Source organism: Carcharhinus amblyrhynchos, chromosome 6 (assembly GCF_965287045.1).
Source record: "Carcharhinus amblyrhynchos chromosome 6, sCarAmb.v2.hapA, whole genome shotgun sequence".
In the NCBI taxonomy this organism is placed as follows: Eukaryota; Metazoa; Chordata; class Chondrichthyes; order Carcharhiniformes; family Carcharhinidae; genus Carcharhinus; species Carcharhinus amblyrhynchos.
The window spans coordinates 77,805,193-77,831,735 of NC_137329.1; the positions used below are offsets into that span (position 1 = coordinate 77,805,193).

At 42.4% G+C, this 26,543-nt stretch overlaps 1 protein-coding gene across 6 annotated transcripts in view; it reads left to right on the forward strand.

Moving 5' to 3' along the window:
• Positions 1 to 26,543, forward strand: part of pphln1 (periphilin 1) — a 150,744-nt gene that overhangs the window by 77,188 nt on the left and 47,013 nt on the right. For all 6 annotated transcript variants that reach the window (XM_080190732.1, XM_080190733.1, XM_080190731.1 and 3 more), the window contains one exon: positions 21,487 to 21,569. In XM_080190732.1, coding sequence (XP_080046858.1) covers positions 21,487 to 21,569 — 83 coding nt within the window. The remainder of the gene's footprint in view (positions 1 to 21,486; positions 21,570 to 26,543) is intronic.

Below are 26,543 nucleotides of genomic sequence, written 5' to 3' on the forward strand. Positions count from 1 at the left end.
GGTATATAGAGTATAAAAACTGGAGTCTGATGTTGCAGCTGTATAGAACGTTGGTTAGGCCACGTTTGGAGTACTGCGTCCAGTTCTGGTCGCCACACTACCAGAAGGACGTGGAGGCTTTGGAGAGGGTGCAGAGGAGGTTTACCAGGATGTTGCCTGGTATGGAGGGTCTTAGCTATGAGGAGAGATTGGGTAACATAAGAACATAAGAACATAAGAAATAGGAGCAGGAGTAGGCCATCTGGCCCTTCGAGCCTGCCCCGCCATTCAATAAGATCATGGCTGATCTGTCGTGGCTCAGTTCCACTTTCCCGCCCTCTCCCCATAACCCTTAATCCCCTCTCTTATCAAAAACCCATCAACCCGCTTCTTAAAAATGGTTGTTCTCCCTGAAAAGACGGAGAATGAGGGGTGACCTAATAGAGGTGTACAAAATTATGAAGGGTATAGGTAGGGTGAACAGTGGGAAGCTTTTTCCCAGGTCGGAGGTGACGAACATGAGGGGTCACGGGCCCAAGGTGAGAGGAGCAAGATTTAACTCAGATGTCAGAGGGACATTTTTTACACAGAGGGTGGTGGGGGCCTGGAATGCACTGCCAAGTAGGGTGGTGGAGGCGGACACGCTGGGATTGTTTAAGACTTACCTGGATAGTCCATGAGCAGACTGGGAACGGAGGGATACAAACGAATGGTCTTGTTGGACCAATGAGCGGCACAGGTTTGGAGGGCCGAAGGGCTTGTTTCCTGTGCTGTACTGTTCTTTGTTCTTCGCATACAAGTAAATGGGAAGCCTCTTGTTGGTATTACTCACCCGGTTTCCTGCTTCTATCTTTTTCTTCTCTCTTTTCTCTTGGCTGGGATATATTACGAAAAGGAATCACTAGTAGTTGCAAACTGCATTTGAAGGCATAGGGCAGGGAAAACTAACCCTGAACCGATTCCTTGCCTCATCCAACCTTAATATTTGTGCTTCCCCCTTTCAACCTAATCACCTGACTATCTTCCAACTACCTCCCTTTCCCTATCCAACTGATTACATCCTAACATCAACCATGACCTTGACCTGGCTAACCCTTCCAATCGGATTAGCCACCTTCCCTCCGACCCAATCCAATTGCCAGCTGGATCCAGCAACTCTTCTGACTCCAACACAACCACCGCTTCACTGACCACTAACTACACCCTCAACTTGACCTGACTGTCCGCCTCATCTCTCCTCACCAATTTCATGTACCCACTTCACTCCCTTACTCTCACCTATCTTACCACCTACCTACCTCAGCTGCTGACCCCTCCGCTCAATCATTCACTAGCATTAAGACTCGACCTTAAACTTACCATATGGCAGCCATTGCCCCAAAAGGGCTACATGCCCTGTCTTCCCCTACTCCACTCCAGCAGAGTTCCTCGTGGCAATCCAACCATCAATACCACTGTTCGGAAGATCCAGCCCTTTCCATCTTTTCTCCTTTGCCACTCCTTTCTGTTAAACGTAGTGCTGCTCGGTATTCAATAAATACTGTATAAGCATTATATACTTGGTTTGGCTGGGTATATAATTTCACAAATTTTACTATTCACTGAGAAGTTGAGAGTGTGGGGTTATGTTGGCTAAGCTGCTGTTTTTTAATGTGTTAATGTATTTTATATATTAGATTTCCTGTTAAACTGTTCCGCATAATTTACAAATTTAAAATAATGTATTTTGAACATTTTTAAATTATACTAGTATGAAAGTGGTTAGTCACACTCAACAGATGTATCTTTTTTTAATGAGTTTAATGTAGTTAAGAGTATAGAGTGTTTGGAAGTATGAGTTAATATTTTCTCTCAAGAAGAGCATGTTGCTGAGATTGTTTAGGTTTGATTTCTAACGTAATTAAAATAAAAGTTCTCCCTGAACAAAGAGAATGCAATTGATAGAACAATGGACCGATCACAACCGGTAGCTTTTTTTGTGCATTCTCTTACTGGCTTAATGTAAAGAAAAAGTACTGGCACGCTTTGTTGGAAGCATCTGGTTACATCCATAAGGCATGTATTTACTGAGGAAGTTGGTTTGTTGAAATATGTTAATTATACTCAGTCTGCCTGGAATACAAAGGATACTTGATTTATATGGGTGATTTTGATAGAAGTCCTGACCTTTCTATTCAGTTTGAACAGCATGATATTAAAACCTGCAGATGTCCACAGGAAGATCAAAGTATTAACTGTTAACTGCCTTAAAAAAGACAATGGTGATGAGATTGCATGGTATTAGCAAAGGAGTTCATGAACTTTAAGAGTCTATGTATGTTAAAGAGACATTTCACCTAGGCCTGCATGTTAAGTTAGAAATTCAAAGCTTTCCATGTAAACTTTTAAAAATATATATTGTGCAATACTACTGTTGATTTTTAAGACTACAAGACCAATTTTATCATGTTTGGTATTAGTATTGGTATGGTTAATATGTCCAAAGAATCAGGCTTTTGATAACTTTGATACTTCTGCAACTTGGGTTTTGAACTGCATTATTAGTTGGGATGAAGATATTTCCTCTTGCTCACATTTAACATTGCTAAATTAAAATTTCGGGTGTTTTCCATTTCACTGCGAGTCAGTGTGTCCATAGCTCCAAGCCATATTAAGTATTTACATATTTTAGGATAGCAATTTTTGAAAGGAAAATGACCTTTATCAAGTGTCCAGGGAGCATCCTAAACTACATATACATTGAAATGAAATTTTCTCAAGATCATCACTGCTACAGGAATGAGGCTTAATTGCAAAAAAAATTAAAAACTGCATTTAAAAAAACTCGAACCTTTCATAATATCAGGATGTTCCAAAGTGCTTTACACCAATGAAAATCTTTTGACGCGGAGTCACTATTGTCGGAAACACAGCCACCAATTTTCATACAGCAATCTCTCGCATATAGCAATGTGATAATGATCAGATAATCTGTTTATTAGTGATGTTGATTTTAAAGATACGTTTTTAAAGACAGTTTTCTCGAAGTGTGATGCCCAAAAAAGAACTTCATAAAGACTGGATTGGCTTCAGCTGGAGTATAGTTATAACATGCATTATTTTCTTCTATATCAATTCTACTATTTATTACCCAACTAATGCATTTGTTTTTCTGATCATCTTATTAACTTGCCCTAACACCTTTTAAGGATTCGTGAAGAGGCATAACCAGTGATTCATTTGTGCTTTTCAAAATCATCCCATTGATTGGGTTATGGAGAGGAGAGAAAGAGACAGGCAAACTGCATAAATTTTAAGTATGTGATGGTGTGGTTTCCCAATCCTTCTGTTTGTATAATCCAGTTTAAAGTTTATTTTATTAGTCAAAACAAGGCTTACATTAACACTGTAATGAGGTTAATGTGAAATTTCCCTAGTCGCCACACTGCAGCACCTGTTCAGGTCAATGCACCTAACCAGCATGTCCTTCAGACTGTGGGAGGAAACCGGAGCACCCGAAGGAAACCCATGCAGACATGGGGAGAACATGCAAACTCCACACTGACATGACCCAACCGGGAATTTAACCTGGGTCCCTGGCGCTGTGAGCAGTGCTTGCCACTGTGCTGCCCCTATTAGTTGACTCTATCAGTTGACTAATAATCAGCAGTAAAAGTGTGTCAGATTAACTCAGAAGGTTAGTTTATTTCATACTCAGACAAGTGTTTGCAGTTTTGTGTGCGCATGTACGTACGCACACATACACAGATACACACACGCACATATACACACACATATTACAGGGGGAATAGAGAAAACAGTACAAGAACAGGAGTTGTAGGGTTATCTTTGTAGTTGTCTGGATACTGCAGATAAAATAGGCACAACAAGTCTGGGTTGGTTTTGCCCATGATGGTAGGAAATCTTTCAACAGAGTTTAGGTTTGGAGGAGCTGAGAGATGGGCAAACTGTTGTTCAGCTGGGCTAGAGTTAAAACAGCAGTCTGAGAATTTCTCAGTCTTCAAAGGCATTTAGAGATTTCAAAATTGTCACTCAAGTCATGTGATCTTCTTTCTCCACAATGATTTCAATTGGGGATGGCTATCTATGGACGAGAAGGGACTGGTTTAGGTTAGTGGGTCATTGTTTTGTAACTGGTCGGCGCAACATCGTGGGCCGAAGGGCCTGTTCTGCGCTGTAATGTTCTATGTTCTACGTTCTATCTGACATCTAGAACTATTTTGATTTCAGGACTGATAATGCCCTAGTTATTCGCATTTTAAAAAGTTAACATCTAAATTAAGAGTCTGGTGTCAGGAAGCCTTTGTCTAAATGGACCCTCTGACTCCACTAAAGGAGTGAGTTTATCAGATATAGATGTTGTCCTTTGGTTTCCTTTTGAAAAGGGCCTGGACAATCCCACGTGTGATTTTTTTAAAATATAAAATAAGTAGCTCTGCAGACATGACGAGTTTCAATGTGTGAGTCTCCTGGCTTTGTGATTATAACAGTCTGTACATTGAAGTGTGAGATTCCACAGGCTGAGAAAAGGATTATTTTGTTCGTGTAACTCTTAGTAGTAACTCCCAGAACAAAGGGCCACCCATGTGGTCATGTGACTTGTAATGGCCATTTTATATTGCTCAGCAGAAAAGCAAATTTTAAAAATGGCAAAAATATTCTACATTTCTTTTCCTGACCCAGAAACCTAACAATAGTGTACAATTTTTCCATATTAGTCTTGCAAAATGTGTACTTCATGCTTTTCTGCATTATATTTTATTTTCCAACTTCTGCCCATTTCGCCATCCCAAAACAAATACTTGCCCTTATCACTAAGAATTACTTTACCATGTTTTTCTTTTCACCTTCAAAAACTATAATGTTTTATGTAGCTTAAGTTTAAAAAACTAAAACTAAACCTAAAGAACCAATACTATAAACCGTCTTGCAGCCTGAGAAACAAAGTCTCCAAGTTTATTTTTCATTTTTCTTCATGGGATGTGGGCAAGGCCAGCCTTTGTTGCATATCCTTGATTGTTGTTGAGGAGGTGTGGTGAGCCATCCTGAAATTACAAAACAGGATGTTGTATAGCTTGGAGAGGAAGTTGCATGTGGTGGTGTTCGCATGCATCTGCTTCAAGGTGGTCAAAATCATGGATCTGGAAGATGCAGTTAAAGAAGATTTGGTCAGTTGCCACAGTGCATCTTTAGGTGGGTATGTAGAACTGCAACAATGCTTCATTGGTGGAAGGAGTGAATGTTTAAGATGATGGGTAGAATGCGGATCAAGTGGACTGCTTTGCGTTGGATGGTGTTGAGCTGCTTATGTTGTTACAATTGAACTTGTCCAGGCAAGCAAAAAATATCCCATCACACTTTTGAGTTATGTCTTGTTGATAGTAAACACGCTTTGGGTTGAGAATGTGAATTGCTCACTATAGAATTCCCAATCTCTTGACCTGCTCATGTAACCACAGAATTTATATGGCTGGTCCAGTTCAGTTTCTTGTCAGTGATAACCCTGAGGATGGTGGTATAGAGGGATTCAGTGAGGTCAATGTGTTGAATATCAAGGGGAGATGATTAGATTCTCTTGTCAGAAATGATCATTTCCTGGCACGTGTGTGACACGAGTGTTACTTACCACTTATCAACTCAAGTTCAAATGTTGTCCAAGTCTTGCTGCATATGGGTATGGATTGATTCAGTATCTGCTGAGTCATGAACACCATGCAGTCATCAGTATTCATTTTTGTTTTATGATGGAGAAAAGGTCATTAAAGATGCAGCTGATGATTGTTGTGCCTAGGACACTATCCTGGGGAATTCTACTGTGATGTCCTGGAACTGAGATATTGACCTCCAGCAACGACAGTCAGTTCCTTTGCATTTGTTATGACTTCAACCAATAGGCAAATTTGTGATTCTCATTGACTTCAACATGACTTCTTGATGCCACAACTCAGTTGCATGTTGCCTTGATGTCAAGGCCAGTCATTCCCACTTCACTTCACAAATTCAGCTCTTAATCTATCTTTTGACGAAGGTTATGATGAGGTCTGGAGCCAAGTGCCCCAGGCGGAATATTAATTGAGCATCGGTTAGCAGTTTATTGCCAAATAAATGCTGCTTAATGGCACAGTCAATGAGACCTTCCAACACTTTGCTGATGATTAAGAGCAGGCTGATTATTTGGATCGGATTTGACCTCCATTTTCTGTACAGCATTGGCTCTGCTAATTTGCCCCTTACCACCAGGGGGACTGGCTAGAATAAATGCATGGGGTTATGGGGATAGGGCTGAGGTGAGATTGTAGTCAATGAGCCTTATGGCCTGTTCTTGCACCATAGGATTCTATGATTCTATGACATACATGGGCACTTTTCTATTTTGGTTGGTGCTGGTGTTTTAACTGTGCTGAAATAACTTGCCCAAGAACATAGCTAGTTCTGGTTAAGTCTAAAGTATTACAGCTGTGTTCTTATCACAGCTCATAGCCGTTGCTGTGTTCTGTGCACTAGCTGTTTCTTGATATCACTGACGTGAGGGATGTACTGGGCCATTAGGCTACAGATTGTGGTTGAATACAATTCTGCTCTGCTGATGGCCCATGGCGCCATTTAGATGTATAGCTTTAAGCTCTTAGATCTGTTCTGAATCTATCCTATTTAGCACTGAGTTGTTGTGTTCCCCCTCTGTTTTTTGTGTCATCTGTAAATTTAGATAATGAGTTTCTTGTTCCAAAATTCATATCATTGCTATAAACTGTGAACAATGTTCCCCGCAGTGATTCTTGTCCGATTCTACTTTTCACTTCTTGTTACTCTGAATAGTTATTCTTTATCTGTTATCTGTCATCTCTGTTACCTATCATGTAGTCAATTGACTATCATTCTGCTAACTGAGGGCAGAGCAGCAGAAGAGAGCAGCTCACAGAAGTCATCACCCATGGTAAAAGGTTTAGTTATAAGCTAAGTTTCTTTTACATATTGGAATAGCAGCACTTCCAAAGGCTCAGCATGGCATTCCAGATGCCAGAACACATCAGCAACATCCTAAAAGAAGATCTGCTCCCTGTTGGACCTGGTTGCCTGTGGCTGTCAAAGTGTTCACCATCCTTTATTTTCTTCTTTCCGGATCCTCACAGACCTCCACAGGAGACGCACCCAGATCTCCCTGACAGCAATGCACAAGTGCATAAGACGGTGATTTTTGGAGCATTTGTGAGAGCAGTAATGCAAACTTTGCCTGCAGTGATGTTAACCAGAATGAGCAGCTGCATAGATTGTTGTCTGCCTGGCTTCATACAGGCACATAACATACGTGGCAACCAGGAATATTTATGGACCACCAGTGCTTTCGTTCTATGACCTGTACAGCTGATGTACATTCATTTAAAGATATTTCTGCCCGTGTGCACAAGATTTCTGGGGAGCTGTCATAATGGCAATCCAAATTCTATGACTCCTTTGAACCTGTAAACTGAAAGGTGGCCAATGTGAATTAAAAATTACCCAATCTAAATCTAGATACATTTGACAGAAACCTGACCAATGAAGCCCAATAGCTGAACAGTGAAAACCATAATGCCATCAAATATGTGATTGAGCAGATCATAGCCACACTAAAGATGCATTTCAGGTGTCTAAACAGTTATGTATGTGTCCTTGAATACACATCAGCCCACATGATGAGGATGATGATAGTGTGCTGTGCAATAGCAATCAAAAGAGAAAATGCTGGAAAATCTCAACAGGTGTGGCAGCATCTGTGAGGAGAAAAAAGAGCTGACGTTTCGAGTCTGGATGACCCTTCATGCTAAAACGCATGAAAGTGGGAGATTTTGGAAATGAAAAATCAGTCATAGTCACAAAGACAAAGGAAAAGGCTAAGAGGTGCCATTTGGCCTGCAAGCGGAAGAAGACAAAAAATGCAGATCATTTACAGACAGTTTGGGGAGGAAGATCATGAGGGCAGTGCTGCATAGTGGTCTTACTAATGCAACGTTCACTTGCTTTGCACCAGTGGACTGATGTCAAGACCACATATGATGGCAACTCTTCTGTCCCGCCCTCCACAATAACACTGATAGGAGCAATCCTGCAAACAGTTATCCCCCATCCTGACCTTAACTCATCCCTTATTGTTAATCCCCAGCAATTTATGCCTTCTCATTCATCATCAAGTGACTTAAAATGTGACTTGCCTCCCAGCAGGTAAGAATGGACAGGACAGGAATGTGATTCAACTTAATAATGTTTAAGTGATTTTATTCATATAGCATTTTCTCATATAGCCATATGCATAACCTTCCGCTATTGTAAAGCTTTAATCTTCTTTTACCTATTGCTCCTACATGATGCAGCCTCTGTTGCTTCAGGAGAAGTAGCGGTAAGCCTCTCAATTCCTGTTTTGACTGCTGGGGTAATATGGCTGATAATTTTTTTGATTTGGAGCCCGTGAGGCCCCTGTCAAAGACTGCACCATCTATAGTTATGCAGGACAGTCACAGCCAATATATAGATATAGAATCCCTATAGTGCAGGAGGAGGCCATTTGGCCCAATAAGTCTGCACAGACCACAATCCCACTCAGGTTCTATTCCCGCAACCCCACATGTTTACCCTGCTAATCGCTTGACACTAGGGTCAATTTAGCAGGGCCAATCAACGTAACCGCACATCTTCGGACTGTGGGTAGCCAGAGCACCTGGAGGAAACCCACTCAGACACAGGGAGAATGTGCAGACTCCACACAGACTGTGACCCAACCCAGGAATCAAATCTGGGTCCCTGGTGCTGTGAGGCAGCAATGCTAACTACTGTGCCACTGTGCTGCCCACACGATGACACAGGTACAGGGACATGAGGCAGCAAGTCAGGTACTGACTGGGTGGGGACGCTGGTGGGTGGGACAGTGAGTGAGAAGTGAAAATGCTTCAAGTGGAGTTCCCATTTCATTTTTCCCTTTCACCATCATCTCTCTCTCATTTGCTGGTACTCTGCAGTGACAGCTATAAGGCAGGGATTGTGATTCTTTTTAAGGTGCAAACATTTCAGTGATGCCATGTATGGGATCATTTCATGGTTATGTTTGGTATTCTGTGGAGTTGACCATTCTCTCTCCGCAGAGGATATCATTGCAACTGTGACATCAATCCATTCATCATTGAAGTAGATTCCTTCATTCTGTTAACAGGCGTGTCAGTGCAAATTGCTGCTCATCACTGATTATCCTTTTCATCAACAGTTCTTCCCCCAGCAAACCTGCGCAAACACACACACCTCTTGTAAAAACTGTGGGTATGAAGATGCACGCAGATAAACAAAATGAAAATCCAACAGTATGACTCTCTGATCCTAGTGAATTGTGAGTATTTGAAAAAATGCGGACTAAGTACATCCTCATAAGGAATTCATTTCTTGGAGAATTTGTCACCTGCAAGGTCAATGGAATCTTGGATGTGGAGAGAATTTATATGAATTAGCCCAAGCAAGTTAAATACGTTCAAACTTATTTGATGAATGAAGATGTTCATAAATCAAGTCAATGTGTAATTGTCATGTGGTAACTGATTTGCATTGCTGGATAGATAGATGGGAATGTAAGGAAGTGCATAGAAAGAGGTCCCCATTTCTGATGGTCGGGGTGTCAAAATACCACTAATCTCCCTTGCAGTTTAACTGATAAATCAGACCTGTTCTTTCCCTCCCCCTCGTTGTGTGCTCTCTTCTGCAGTAGGATGCAGTGCCTTTGAAGGTGACTATTGAGTAAAGATATTCATTTGCATAAGAATGAGGGTGGCTGTATGATGGATGGATAGCTGGAGGTGTAATGAAGTAAATAGAAAAGGATATGTATTTGCAAGGTAAATCAGTGTGAAGAGTAATATGATGGAGTGAGCTAGAAAAGATAGAGTGAGGTAATATATGCAGCAGGAGTTGATGAATTTATTCTGATGAGTGCTTCATCATGTGGGGAGGCAATGGCCTAGTGGTATTATCACTAGACTGTTTAATCCAGAAACTCAGCTAATGTTCTGGGGACCCTGGTTCGAATCCCACCAAGGCAGATGGTAGAATTTGAATTAAATAAAAAAACCTGGAATTAACAACCTTCTGATGATCATGGAATCATTATCGCTTGTCGGAAAAATGGATATGATTCACTAATGTCCTTTAGAGAAGGAAATCTGATGACCTTACTTGGGTTGGCCTACATGTGACTCCAGAGTCACAGCAGTGTGGTTGATTTTTAGCTGCCCTCTGAAAAAGCCACTCAGTTGTTTAAGAAGGCAGCCACCACCTCTTTCTCAAGGACAACTAGGGATGGGCAGTAAATAATTTTTTAGAAAATCAACATTGGCACAATAAACCTGCTGTGACCTGGTCCATTTCCTGTTACACTTTCACTGCAGCCTGAGTTCAATTCCGGATGGCTGTTTGTGTGGAGTTTGCATGTTCTCCCTTTGTCTGTGTGGATTTCCTCCAGGCGCTCCAGTTTCCCCCACAGTCCAAAAATGTGTGCGGGTTAGGTTGATCGGCCATGCTAAATTGCCCCTTAGTGTCTCAGGATGCATAGGTTAGAGAGAATAGCAGGTAAATATGTCAGGTTATGGGGATAGAGCCTGGGTAGGACTGTTGTCAGTGCAGACTCGATGGGCCAAATGGCCGCCTCCTGCACTGTAGGGTTTCTATGATTTTATGAATTTGCCAGCAACACCCACATCCCATGGAAGAATTTTTAAAAACCTTTCAATCACTCACACCCATTACACTTCTGCTCAATGAGTCCTGATAGGTGATGATGTGTTCATCGGCTCATGACACGATAATAGGCAAGGTGTGGAAATAGTGTAATCAGTAAGTTTCGTGTTTTTACGTTAACACAAGAAATAGGAGCAGGAGCAGACCATATGGCCCATTGAGCCTACTCCAGCATTCAAAATAATCATAGCTAATCTTGAAATTCAACTCCATTTCCTACCTATTCCCCATGCCCCTCAATTCCCCAAAATCTGTCTGTTACAACCTTAAATGTATTCAGTGATGGAATAACCACAGCTTTCTGGGGTAGATAATTTCAAAAATTCACAATCCTTTGAATGAAGTAATTCCTCTTCTTCTTAGGCCTAGATGGCCAGCTACTGTGTCCCTGTCTACCAGAAATAATCCCTCAACATCTATCCTATCAGCATCTTCAGAATTTTGTAGGCTTCAATGAGAAAAAAGAAACTTGGTATTTTATCATACACCTTTCTGTCCCTATATTGGCAATGTACAATCTCTTCTATATATGTTTCCAGCTGGTTCTACATGGTGCATCCTGAGTGACTTTAGCAGAGTTAGAAGCAGGCTGCCTACATCCCTGCCTTAACTGTTGAGAGGCCTTTGACTTGTTAAGTTTTGGAGATTCTGGGGGTCCCACCAAAGAATGCTTCACTTGCACCTGTGCTGGGACACGAGGGGCGAATGGGAGTCCTTTAAGTGGAGCTTCCACATCATGTCCCCTTTTGCCATATGCTCACTCCTAAGTCAACATCAAATTACTCTTACCAATCTGATTAACAAGCAGACAGCTTGCTTGAGATCATTGACGTGTTGGGGTTGATTTACCAACCTCATAGCACCTGGTCAATCCCAGAAAATAGCAGGCAGGCCAAAAAGTCAATTCCAGGCCCAGCACAAAATAGTTTGCAACCTTCCCAGCCCCTTTCTATTGATGCAAACCAGAATCGGATGCTGGTTAACATGAGATTGACTGGATCTCGATCTCATTAGTGAGTTCAGCACATGATCATCCCACCTACCGAATGTCCCCACTTTCCATTGGGACACCTCATGAGCATGAGTCACTCCTGGTCTTCACCAGCGATTGCCATGCCTGGGGGCTCAGAGGCCACTGAAGCACCTAGCCGATTGGGGACATACTGGCAGTGTTCACCAGACACTCTAACAGTGCCTAGTGGATACCGTGGCAGTGCCTAGGAGTAGGGCCAGTGAGGGCTATGAAGGTCGTTGGGAGGGGAAGGGGGCTGAGTGAGGATTGTGACAGGGGAGCCCAGTTGAGGGCTATGATTGTGGAGAAGGCCATGATAGTGGGGGCTATGGGGAGGTGCAAGGGGTATCCTGCAGTGGGGACACATGAAGGGGGGGGCATTATAGAGAGAGCACGTCAGGATCATGATGGGTGGGGGGGTGTGCCAGGAGGCATGCTGAGGGTAATATTGGGGGCACATAGGTGGTTCTGATGTAGGGTCAAGCAGGGGAGAGGGGTGGGGGAAACATGCCGCTGATGATGTTTGTGGGGAGAGGAAGAAGGCCCTTAATACACTATGGGATCAGGGCGCCCATGTGGATTGGCACCCAAGCATTCTACAGCCAGGCATGTTTGTCGCCCCCATAACTCACCATTATTTTTCTTGGAGAAAATTCACTTGTTATAAGTCTCCAGATAAGTTTATCTGCCTCAGTCAAATTGGTATTCAAAGTTTTTATAGCTGTACATTTGGCTTGATGGCCTCAGTTGAAATGTTTGCTTGAAACTCCAGGGTGGTAGCTACTCTTTCCATGAGAACAACCTTGTATTTTCTCATAATTGAGTTGGTGAATGTGTGTGGCATACCTTGTTAAGTTCCTGATGTACCTCTTGCATTCTCTTTAACAATAGCCACCAAGATTTAGCACCTGTGTGCAGCTGAGCAGAGCTTGGAGAGATTTCATAAATATCATAGAATCTCTATTTGCAGATGAAGACCATTCAGCCTATCAAGTCTGCGCCGACTTTCCAACAGAGTATCTTGCCCAGGCCCTATCCCTGCAACCCCCCATATTTACCTTGCTAAATCCCCCAACTTGCACAACTTGGGACATTAAGGGGCAATGGCTAATTAACCTAACCTGCACATATTTGGACTGTGGGCTGAAACTGGAGTACATGGAGGAAACACATGCAGACACAAGGAATCGCCCAAGTCCGGAATCTAACCTGGGTTACTGGCTTTGTGGGGCAGCGGTGCCAACCACTGTGCCACCATGCTGCCCATTGCAACCCGCACACCTGCACTTGCCATAAGTGTTTGCTTGCACTCAATTGTGAGTTGTGAATTGGGTCAAAAACTAACTACCTACCCAGTGAAATGCACCAATGTGCAAATAATTGTGCTGGTGCATGGCATACACCTTCAGAAGGAATGAGGTCCTCTGAGAAATCATCCTTGTGGATGTTTTTTGACAGTTGTCTTCAAGTGCAGCATGAATACAAGGAAATGCATATGATTTCATCATGACAAAGTCACCATCTTGGCAATCACTATACTCATTCTTTTAATCATTTGATTGCTGATGAAATATAGTCAGCATGTGAATGTCAGATTTTTGCAATTCTGTCACCACTATTTATATATTTCCTATCTTTCCATTCCCAGCTGATAGTTACATGGATGTGTTACTTAATCTCTCAGCAAGGCTATTTCTCCCTCCCTTGCAATTTGTCCTTTCTACTTCTAGGGGCAATAGAAACCAATAAAGGCAAATTACTGTGAATGCTAGAATCTGAAACAAAAATAGAAAATGAAAAAATTCAGCAGATCTGGCAGCATCTGTGCTAGGCATGTTTCCAAGAAATGTTGGTTATTTAAGTCTGGCCTTAAGAAGGAATTAATTTTGTTCTGATGGTGGTGTTGTGGCTGAATTTGAGCAAACATGGATCCATTTGAGTATTTGTTTACAGGTTTTTTTATGACTACCAGTTATGATGTATCTGGCAGTAACAATACGGAGTTTTTAAAACAGAAAATTGTAAGTTCTTTCTCCAACAGTGTAGCAATCAGTGCATTTTTTTCTGCCGCATTTTGATGACATTGATTCTTGCTTGGGTATGATTCTACAGATGTTGGCAGCCCTCCACTACATTGCAGAAGTGGCTATCTGTATACATAAACTTAGACAATGAAGATAAATAAGTAATTTGACTTTGGGAGATATGAAAGCCGATCTCAATCACTTGACTCCGTACAGCTTTAGAATCATTGGGATTTACAGTATGGAAACAGGCCCAACTTGTCCATGCTGCCCTTTTTTTTTGAAACCCCTAAGCTAATTCCAGTTTCCCACATTTGGCCCACATCCCTCTATACCCATTGTACCCATGTAACTACCTAAATGCTTTTTAAAAGACAAAATTGTACCCGCCTCTACTACTGCCTCTAGCAGCTTGTTCCAGATACTCACCACCCTCTGTATGAAAAAATTGCCCCTCTGGACACTTTTGTATCTCTCCCCTCTCACCTTAAACATATGCCCTCTAGTTTTGGACTTCCCTATCTTTGGGAAAAGATATTGACTATCTAGCTGATCTGTGCCCCTCGTTATTTTGTAGACCTCTATAAGATCACCCCTCAGCTTCCAGGGATAAAAGTCCCAGTCTATTCAGCCTTTCCTTATAACTCAATCCATTAAGTCCCAGTAGCATCCTAGTAAGTCTTTTCTGCACTGTTTCTAGTTTAATAATATCCATTCTATAATAAGGTGACCAGAATTGCACACGGTATTCCAAGTGTGGCCTTATCAACGTCTTGTACAACTTCAACAAGACATTCCACCCTGTATTCAGTGTTCTGACCAAGAAACCGAGCATGCCAGATGCCCCCACCACTCTGTCCACCTGTGAGTCCACATTCAAGGAGCTATGAACATGTACCCCTAGATCTCTTTGTTCTGTAACTCTCTCCAACACCCTACCATTAACTGAGTAAATCCTGCCCTGGTTCAATCTACCAAAATGCATCATCTTGCATTTGTCTAAACTAAATTCCATCTGCCATTCGTCAGCCTACTGGCCCAATTGATCAAGATCCCGTTGCAATTGGAGATAACTTTCTTCACTGTCTACTATGCCACTAATCTTAGTGTCATCTGCAAACTTACTAACCCTGCCTCCTATATTCTCATCCAAATCATTAGTATAAATGACAAATAACAGTGGACCCAGCACTGATCCCTGAGGCACATCGCTGATCACAGTTTGAAAAACAATCCTCTACAACCACCCTTTGGCTTCTGTCATGAAGCTTTGCAATCTAGAGAGGAAAACTGGTGGATCTCTTCTCTCTGCCAAGGAAATTTAAGGGAAATCTACAGCTTTGAAGTGAGCAAACTTTCATATGGAGGCGTCAAACCTGGGTAGTTATGATTGTATGGCTTTATAACATAGCAAGCTACCAAAAGAGCAAAATACTGGATGCTAGAATCTGAAAAAAGAACAGAGGATAGTGGAGAAATACTCAGCAGGTCTGGCAGCCTCTGTAAAACAAGAAAGCAGAGTAACTGGTTTCTATTCCTTTTAGCTGTTCGTCAACTTTAAGAAGAAAAGGCATGATGTTGGGGGTTGGGAGGGGAGGGGGAGTGGAGGATTGCATTGAGTCTATATGGTTTAAAATGAAGAAGAAAAGTCGCAATCTAAAGCTGCCGAACTCAACATTAAGACTGAGGGCTGCAAGTTGAATAACCAGAAAATGAGATGTTGCTCCTCCAGCTTGCGCTGGGCTTCTGTCAAGCATTGCAGCAGGGCATAGATGGACACAAGATGAGAGCAAGGTGCTGACTTAAAATGTCAAGCAGCAGGGAGGTTGGGGTCATGCTTGCAGACTGAGTGGAAGTTTTCTGTATTTTGTTTCCCCAACGTAGAGGAGACCGCATTAGAAGCAGTGAATACAATAGACCAAATTGAAGGAAGTGGAAGTGCAATGCTGCTTAACCTGAAGGAGTTTTTGGGGCCTTGAATGGTGAGGAGGGTAGAAGGGCAGGTGTTGCGATTGCAAAGGAAAGTGCTGTGAGAAGGGGGATGGAGAGTTGGGCATGATGGAGGAATGGACCAAGGTACTATAGAGAGAGCATTCCCTGTGGAATGCTGATGGGAGTGACAGGAAGATTGGTTTCTTGGTAGCATCATGCTGGAGTTGTCAGAAAAAGCAGAGGATGATCTTTTGAATGCAGAGGATAGTGGGATGGAAAGTGAGATAAAGGCAGCAGAACCTATCATGGTTTTGGGAGGGAGAGGAAGGGAAGGGGCGATGGCAGAGGTGTGGGAAATGGGTCAAACCCGGTTGAGTGCCCTGTCAACCACAGGTGGGGAAGCCTTGGATGAGGAAAAAAGCAGACATGTCAGAAGCACCATTTTTAAAACTGACATCAACAGATGCGATGGAGGTGGAGCAACAGTGGGGTGGCACAGTGGTTAGACCTGGATTTGATTCCTGGCTTGGTTCGCAGTCTGTGGCAAGTTTGCACATTCTCCCCATGTCTGCTTGGGTTTCCTCCGGGTGCTTCAGTTTCCTACCACAGTCCAAAGATGTGCAGGTTAGGTTGATTGGCCATGCTAAATTGCCCCTTGGTGTCTTGGGATGCCTAGGTTAGAGGGATTAGCGGGCAAAATATGTGGAGTTATGGGGATAGGGCCTGGATGGGATTGCTGTCAGTGCAGACTTGATGGGCCAAGTGGCCTCCTTCTGCACTGTAGGGTTTCTATGATTTCCCTACATAGAAATCATAGATTTGGATGGAATCCATGTAGGAAGTGGGGCCTGAGGAGATGTATTTGAAGTAGCTGTGGGAGTTGGTAGGTTTGTAATGAAGATTGGTGGCCAGTCTATAACTGGAAATAGAGAGGTCAAGAAACAGTGACTGCCATCAAACATTTTCTTCATGTCTAGGAATTGGGTGAGTGAAGGAAATTACTTGAAGGTTTGGAAGTGCAAACTTCTTTAATATTTTAAAATAAAAACATTTGATTTGATTTATTATTCACATGTATTAACGTAGTGAAAAGCATTGTTTCTTGTGTGCTATACAGACAAAGCATACCGTTCATAGAGAAGGAAATAAGACAGTGCAGAATGTAGTGTTACAGTCATAGCTAGGGTATAGAGAAAGACCAACTTAATACAAGGTAAGTCCATTCAAAAGTCTGGCAGCAGCAGGGAAGAAGCTGTTCTTGAGTCGGTTGGTACCCGACCTCAGACTTTTGTATCTTTTCCAACAGAAGATGGAATAGAGAAAGTCCGGGTACGTGGGGTCCTTAATTATGTTAGCTGCTTTGTCAAGGCAGCGGGAAGTGTAGACAGAGTCACTGGATGGAAGGCTGGTTTGCGTGATGGATTGAGCTACATTCGTGACCTTTTCTAGTTCTTGTGGTCTTGGGCTGAGCAGGAGTCATACCAAGCTGTGATACCACTGGAAAACATGCATAAAAGCCATCTAAAAATGATCCATGCCCAGGAAAATTTAAAAAAATGAACTTCAAAAGGGAAGTGTTGGAGATGGACCACGTGGGAGGGGTAGAAATTGGAACCGAAAGAGCAAGCTGGGGGATACGATGGCACAGTTGGGTAGCACAGTGGTTAGCACTGCTGCCTCTCAGTGCCAGGGATTCCCAGCTTGGGTCACTGTCTGTGCAGAGTCTGCACCTTTTCCTCCAGGTACTCCGGTTTCCTCTGGGTGTTTTGGTTTCCTCCCACAGTCTGAAAGGCAAACTGGTTAGTTGCATCGGCCATGCTAAATTCTCCCTCAGCGTATCTGAGCAGGCACGGGAGTGTAGCAACTAGGGGACTTTCATGGTAACATTATTGCAGTGTTATTGTATGACACTAACAAACTTTAAAGCTGTTAATAGATTTAATAGAATCATATTGCATTGCTTTATGTAAACAATAAGTTGAAGGAGAAGAATTAACTTTATTTATTAGTGTCACTTGTAGGCTTACATTAGCACTGCAATGAAGTTACTGTGAAAATTCCCTAGTTGCCACACTCTGGCACCTGTCCTGTTTCGGACTAGGAGAATATCGGAACACCTGGAGGAAACCCGTATGGACACGGGGAGAATGTGCAAACTCCGCACAGACTGACCCAAGCTAGGAATCAAACCCAGGTCCCTGGCACTGCGAGTTTGATTCCTGGCTAGTGAATACTCCATTGTAGTTTTTTTTCAGGTAGTGACATGCAAAACACTTTCATATTGAATAACACAATATCTGACCCAAATATATGCTTATTTCTATTGTAGATAATTTTTATCCTCTGGTTTGGCATAAAATACATGTAAATAGCAAAATTTCACAAATCTTGATACTTCTGTACTTAAAGCTGCATATTTATCTATGAAGTGGGTTGTGTTACACAGGGAAATGTTGAGAAATATGCTGAGGAAACTGCACAGAAATAATTCAATTAACTTTCAGTTCAATTAAAGTTCAATCAAATATGATATGCTCATTGAAATTATTTAAATCATTGGGTGGTTCAGTAAGACCTACTATTTTGTATTAAATCCAAACTCTTGAACAAGTACGTCTGTCTGAACCTAGTTGTCACTGTTGTGCAGGAGGTCCCAAATATTTCTTCTTAAAATTTTACTTATCAAATGTTTCATAAAGCTGAAATGAGTATTTGTGCAAAATGAAAACAACTCCCTTAATGCTTCTTGTTGTAAGACATAATGACAGTATGCAGAATTACTTCTGTTTCACAGAAACAAGTTACTCAGTGTAATGCAGTGTAATTTTGTGCTTTACCTGTTGAGTTCATTGATATTTTCCTCTAATATACTGTTAACAATTACAGTTTTGAAGTCTGGAATATCAATATCCTGCAGTTTATTTGCATAAGTGCAGTATAAGAACACAAGAAATAAGAGGAGTAGGCCTTCTAGCCCTTCGAACCTGCCCCGCCATTCAATAAGATCATGGCTGATCTGAAGTGGATCAGTTCCACTTTCCCACTCTCTCCCCATAACCCTTAATTGCCTTGTCTATCAAAAACCTATCTACCCATGACTTAAATATATTTAGCGAGGTAGCCTCCACCACTTCAACGGGCAGAGAATTCAAGGGATTCACCACCCTTTGAGTGAAGAAGTTCCTCCTCAACTCCAATCTAAACTGCGCCCCCCCCCGCCTTATCTTGAAGTTGTGCCCTCGAGTCCTGCTATCCTTTCTAAGCGTATGAAAGAGGTACATCTGGAATATTGCTTTTTTATGATAAATGTAATACTTATGACTCCTCTCCAATTTTTGATATTTGTTTTTTAAATGCCCATCTTCAAAGTGCTTAATATCTTTGGCTCAATGACCATCATACCAAGCCGTTTAAACAATTGTTTCATATTTTTCCTCCTCGCTGTTTTTGTTTCGTAAAATTTCCCTTGTAGATTATTTCAGCTAAATTTCATTATTTAACAACAGCTAAATTATATAACAGTGTCTAAAGTTAGAAAAATGTACCCACTTAATTTTTAATTCTATTGAAAAAAAGAACTGTACAACAACCCACCACAAGATGGCACCTGCAGGTGGTGTTACATTCGGTTGAGGTTTAATGAAATTATTGCTTTGATTGAAATGTTCTGTTATTTGTTTGCGGCACAGTGGTTAGCACTGCAGCCTCACAGTACCAGGGGCACAAATTCAATTCTGGCCTTGGATGACTGTATGGAATTTGTTCATTCTCCCTATGTCTGGGTGGGTTTCCTTCAGATGGTCTGGTTTCCTCCCACACTCCAAAGATTTGTGGATTAGATTGATTGGCCATGCTAAATTGACCATTAATGTCAGGAGGATTAGCAGGGTAAACGTGTGGGGTTACAGGGGTAGGGCCTGGGTGTGATTGTTGCCAGTGTGGGTTTGATGGACTGAATGGCATCCTTGGGCACTATAGGGACTCTATGACTTGATAATGCAGAACTATTTGCAGTCTACAGTTAATTGAGGAAGGACAAGTCGTGTGAATTGCTTTTTGAATTTTATTTGTAAAGGTGATTCCTGATTGCTATTTTGACCAATGAGAAATAAAACAAGAACTGCAACACTGAAAGTTTAATTCGATGCAAGCTGATAAGCAAAGTGAGACTGATAGCTCACAATTTGAAGTTTACTTTTTTAATCTTCCTGGATATGGATCATTTTTCGAAGGCTGTTATACATGCTTTTATTTTAAAATTTTATAAGAGTTTGCACTTTCAAACCTTCAAGTAATTTCCTTCACTCACTCAATTCCTAGTCATGAAGAAAATGTTTGGTGACACTCAATGTTTCTCACCAAGCAATTAGGTTATCTGATTATGAGGTTATCCCAGCTGAGCCAGATGACATTCGAAGTTGATATTGCCACAATGATATCATTTTTGTATGATGATACTAATCTTTCATTTAATCAGCTAATCAAACATAGCTTTAAAAATAGTTCTTTAAAATAAGAAAAGATAATGGCTAGGATTTTACAGCCCTGCAACAGCATGTCTCCCAATGAACATGGTGAGCCATTTAAATTGCTATTTACTTCAGTGGGAACGTAATATACTGCTAGGTGGGAGGCCAGCGATTGGGCTGTGAGGGGTGTGGAGAACCAACATTGAGGGGCTGTGGGGCAGGCCAGTGATTGAGCTGGCCAGCAATTGGGAGCCATCCGTGCAGGGCCACTGCGTGTGCGCTGTCCTTGGCATTTCAGCCTCTCCCACCTCCCAGTTTTTAATGATATTCATGTGGGTGGCCTCTGCAGTGCACAGAGTGTGGGAGATTCTTGTCTGAGCTCCCACTGAAAAAAACAGCAAAAATTACTCCAGTTTTCCCACGCATTTAACACTTTGAATTTTTTTTGGGAGAGTTCCAGCCCTAATGATCCCTATGGTGTGAGCCTTTCCTTTCCCAATGATAGTTTAAATCTAGCCAAAAAGTCCAGGGAATCTCAGGCTTCTGGGCGCAGTGATGCTAGCCAGCAGGGTAAGCAGCAATCACATTGAAATATTCCTACAGGCAACAAATTAGAAAGTTAAAATCACTGAACCCCTTCACTTTAAATTTAAATTATAAAGATGCAAAATAAATGGTTAAACTCTATTGGATCAAAATAAAGCTAAAATATCATAACCAACCATAAAAGTGTTGATTTCTAAATGTGTGGAGTATTATTCATCACCGTAAGAAATATTTGACATTCGACAAGTGTAAAGTTAGTTTTTAGGTCCAGCTACGGTGTTCAGCAGTAATTATGGACATAGAGCAGAATTAAAATTACAATTACATCTCATTCAACAAGTTACAACTTTTTCAAGGGTATTTGCTATGAGACTTTTAACATATAAGTTTTCATCAATTCACTGATTGCTTAGGAATTCATTCTGGGGGGACCTCAACAGTGCAGCCTCCATTGAGCACAGAATAGGATTTCTGTGTTATTCTGGACTCCTAAAGTTGCTGTCAGTATTATGGACTAATGACTGCAAATGCTGAGTTTGCTGTCATTACCACCTAAAAATCTAAGCCATTAAATTCACACTGTGTGCGAGTTCTGGCCTCGTATCGTAAGTTACTACACATTTTAGAATGCTGAATCAAAATAGCATAACTGAGGATACCTAATTTAGGACAGGCAGCAAACTTTTGGCTAAAACAACTTTATCAAATAAACATTAAACATATTGTGTTTAAAACTATAAACAGTGCATTAAACTCATTTTGCTTATGTATTCAGATAGAGAAAGATCTTCTGTTTCCTCTTTGACACCTTCAAGAGATGCATCGCCATCTGGTTCAGTGCCACCAGCTACTTCAAAGGTTAGCTCATTTTCATGGTTCAATCATTTTGATAATCATCCTAAAAGAATGCTGCAATGTGGTTCATGGGGTAATCTATCAGAAAATTTGTTCTATGCAAAATAACAAATATACATTTAATTATCAAATGTAATTCTGTAATTAATATTACACACTGTTCATCAGAAATCTAGTGTACTCTTTCAATTTCTAGATCACTGTATCTTGAAATGGCAATAGCAATCATCATTGCATTGTCAATTCTTCAAAACAAAGATGACACCTGGCAGGCTTCATGATTTGTGTGCTCTTGGATATCTCAATAGACCATTCATGGAGTCATTGGGCAAAGAGCAAAAGAGTTTTCCTGAAAAAGGAGGGTTCCCAAGCCAGGGCTTTGAACTCACTCTCTTGCTCTCTCACCCAGGTGGCTAGTTGTATGAAGCACCGCCACATGGCACAGTTTACAGCCAATTTCTCCCTTTCAATTTGTCCCCTGTTCAGCGAGGCCTTCATTGTGTCCCTAAAACATTTTCTCTGTCCTCCTTGAGATCTGACGCCATCCTTGAGTTGTGAAAAGAGAATCTGCTTCAGATGCCGATTATTTGGCATGTGGATGCAGGGTCCAGAGCAATGGAAAGCTGATTTTGTATGTTCATGGTTGCAGTTCAGAAGAATTGGCCTTGGTGAAGACCCTGGAGTTTGTTTGTTTGATTTCTCAATTGACTGAATATCCTGAGGAGACATTGCTGGTGGAAATTCATAGCACCCAGAGATGCCTTTGGTAGCTGACCCAAGTCCCATGACTATATAGGTGAATGTTGACAGCAACAATGTTATCGGCTAAGTCTAAAGAATGGGAATAAACCATCAACATAATCCATCAATAACTTAAGACATCAAATTGAGTATGCTGCCAATATTTTTGTAGATACAAAATGAAGAAGAATAATGCAAGTGGCCTGGACAATATTCCTTCAGAGATCCAAAAAATTGGTGGTCATAAACTTCCACTCAGGCTTTCGGATCTTTTTATAAAAAATCTGGAAGAAGAGGTAGTACCATAGGTACTTCCACTTGACTTCCATGAAGCCATTATTGATTTAATCGCAAAAACCCAGCCTGCACGTGCAGCAGGTGGTCAGGAAGGCGAATGGGATGCTGGCCTTCATAGCGAGGGGGATTGAATATAAAAGTAGGGAGGTCTTGCTGCGGCTGTATAGGGCGCTGGTGAGGCCGCAGCTGGAGTACTGTGTGCAGTTTTGGTCACCGCACTTACGCAAGGATATTTTGGCCTTGGAGGGAGTGCAGAGGAGGTTTACTAGGCTGATTCCGGAGTTGAGGGGGTTGAACTATGAGGAGAGGCTGAATAAACTAGGTTTGTACTCGTTAGAGTTTAGAAGAATGAGGGGAGATCTCATTGAGACGTTTATGATGTTGAATGGGATGGATAGGATAGAGGTGGAGAGACTCTTCCCGCTCAGAAAGGACAGTAGGACGAGAGGGCACAGCCTCGAGATAAGGGGGGACGGTTTAGAACGGAGTTGAGGAGGAACTTCTTCACTCAAAGGGTGGTGAATCTCTGGAATTCTCTGCCCGTTGAAGTGGTGGAGGCTGCCTCGCTCAATATTTTTAAGACGCGGGTTGATAGGTTTTTGATAGGCAAGGGGATTAAGGGTTATGGGGAGAGGGCGGGAAGGTGGAACTGAGACATGACAGATCAGCCATGATCTTATTGAATGGCGGGGCAGGCTCGAGGGGCTAGATGGCCTACTCCTGCTCCTATTTCTTATGTTCTTAATCGCCCATTTTGAAAAAGTGAAAGAATCTGTGGGAACTTCAAAGGCATATCTTGAACTGCTTCTGACCTATCAGTAAAGATATATTTCCAGAGAGCCATGGGTTTCCAGTCGTTGCGGGAAACCACAAACATCATTTTTGTCCTTTGACAAGTCCTAGAAAAGTACCTGGAACAGCAAAAAGAGCTTTACATGGCCTTTATTGATCTGTCAACAGTCCTTTGACTGGGGGTGACCAGCCTTTGACTTGAGGAAGACTGTGATAACACTGGAAGAGTATTGGGCCCTAATGGGGAGGAGAGGGGGGGTAAGAGGATAGATTCCAAAGCTTATTTGGTGGAACCAGGGGCAAAACTGTCAAGTGTGAAAAGCACTGTACTTGAGGTTGTCTACTGGTATTGAGCTATGGGCTCCTTGAAAGAGCCTCACAGAGAGAAGGGAAGCATGAGGCAGTGTGTTGGTAGGTATATAATCATCATGGAGTGACAGTTGTTTTCAAGTCTGGCAAGGGAGGGAGAGGTGCTTCTGATGATAGGTGTTAACCAGTGCAAGGCTAATGGAAAGACAAGTATGATCATTACCGTATGGCAGCTGAGACTATTCAGCTGTAACTCAATTGACATGCCTGGAGTCTAACTACTCATACAAGTATGCTCACTCAAGCACCACTTCTGTGTGTGAGTGCTACTGATTACTGTTCAGCAATTAATCTTCGGCACACTGACTTCCAAAATTACTGCCTGCCTGTGGTGTGCCTACACCATTGGCTTACTGGGAAAGCAGATATATTCCCTGAGACATTTGGCAATAATGTACTGTCTGAGGAGAACACTTGTAACCCATGGCTTTGTGCTAAGATATATATGGATAAATGCCACTGCTCCCCCCTCCCCCACATCAGTTTGAGCACAAGGCCTTGGGAAGAGTGAAGCTTGCAACGATTCCTGTGCCTGAGATAGGAGCTCAGGGTGCAGCAATAGAGTTGCCAAAGCTGGGGAACTTGGTCATGTGGCGTGGGACAAGGACGAAGTAGGGTATTGTCCAATCAGCATGCAAATGAAGGACTGGGCATCATTGTGGTTGCCAGTCAGTGAGTTTGACAGGCAGCTTCAGACGATAACTGGGCAATGAGTGGTCCTTGTGAGATTGAAGCTAATCATCAAGTCTCTCTCTCTCTGACACTGCAGTGAAGAGAATGTACAAAACGTGGAGCCTGGTGAACTCACTGTTATTCTTCTCATCTATAGGCAGCAGAGAAAATGAAGTCATTGGCGGTGCCTGGCTCATCAAAGGCAGGAGCAGAACCATGAAGAGAAAGGGGTGGTAGGCTTGCTGTGCACACAGAGGATGAACCATCATTCATTGGTGCCTTGCTAGACCCAGAGTCTATAGATGGTGCCTCTCAATACCTGCAGATGCCTCAGCCTCTGCACATGAGTGCATCCAGGAATTGACAGATGCAGTCCTTGTGGGGACACACAACTTCATCGATTTTGACTGGGAGCAGTCACTCTAGAAAGCAAGAATGATAGACTTTGCACAAATCTCTGGCTTTCCACAGGCTCATGATGTGGAGATGCTGGCGTTGGACTGGGGTAAACACAGTAAGAAGTCTCACAACACCAGGTTAAAGTCCAACAGGTTTATTTGGTAGCAAAAGCCACTAGCTTTCCGAGCACTTGCTGCTCCTTCATCAATTGAGTGGGAGTTCTATTCACAAACAGGGCATATAAAGACAAACTCAATTTACAAAATAATGGTTGGAATGCGATCTTTATAAGTAATCAAGTCTTAAAGGTATAGTCAATGTGAGTGGAGAGAGCATTAGACACTCTCTCCATTCACATTGTCTGTACCTTCGAGACTTGATTGCCTGTAAAGACTCGCATTTCAACCATTATTTTGTAAATTGAGTTTGTGTCTTTATATGCCCTGCTTGTGAACAGAACTCCCACTCACTTGACAAAGGAGTAGCAAGCGCTGCGAAAGCTAGTGGCTTTTGCCAACAGATAAACCTTTTGGATTTTAACCTAGTGTAATGAGATTTCTTACTGTGTTTCCCACAGAGTTGCCATCGACTGCACTCGCATAATGCTCAGATCTCTAGGGCATCAATCTGAATTACATAAACCATAAAGACTTCCACTCGCTAAATGTTTAGCTGGTCTGCAGCCATGCTAAACACACCCTTCAGATTTGTGCTTGATTCCCAGGGACTGTGTATGAACCCTACATTCTGAGCCACTGCCCAATCCCTGATGTGTTTCATGCTCCACAGTGACTGCAGAAATAGTTCCTCAGGTACAAGGGCTGCTCACTGAGAAGTTGGCTGATGATACTGTGTGGAGGCCACAGAATGCAGCTCATGTACAATGTGGCTTATGCTGCAACTTGCACTTTTGTGGGGCAGACCATTGGGATGCTGAAGATGAAGTTCCATTGCCTGGACTGGTCTGATTGATCACAGAGGGTGGCACACATTGTGGTTATTTGCTGCATTCTGCACAGACTGGCACTGCAATGGAGGAAGGAACTGCCTGAGGATGAGATGGAGGGATAAAATGTTTCCCCCAACAAGGAAGACATCAATGGGGACAAGACTGAGGAGGTCCTCGAGGGAGAGGATGTCGGCCAAGAGGCAATCACAATGTCCAGGTGAGGCAGACAAGTTCTGGTCACGCTCGTTGCTGCTCAATTCATGGAGCGTGATGAGCAGTCCAATGGGGACATCTCATTACCCTCACAGGTCTCTTGTGAGCATTATTTTCCCATCTGACTAATGGCAATGCTCGCATTCTGTGGTAAGGCTCCTGTCATGGTGACATGGTGGTTTCCCATAGTCCTTGCAGGAGGATGATGATGACTTGCAGTGGGGACTGTGCATGATCCTTGCAGCTTCTGTGAATGTCTTACTCCTGCCTAGTCGATGGCAGCTGACTTGCTCTCAACATCATGAGAGTACAACAGGGAAAGTTTCACCTCTCCTAATTTAACGTCTTCCTTTGTGAACCTTCCCTTGAGGTTCATTGTCACTGGAGGCTGAAGCATGTGGGATAGAGAGGCCAGTCGCAGCTCCACACTGACAGTGATTGGAGTGAGTGATGCTAGCTCTCTACACTGTGGGAAATGCCCTCGTTCCCTGTGGAAAAACAGACATGACTGATGTGTTCTGTCTCCATGAAGGGATGCCACTAAT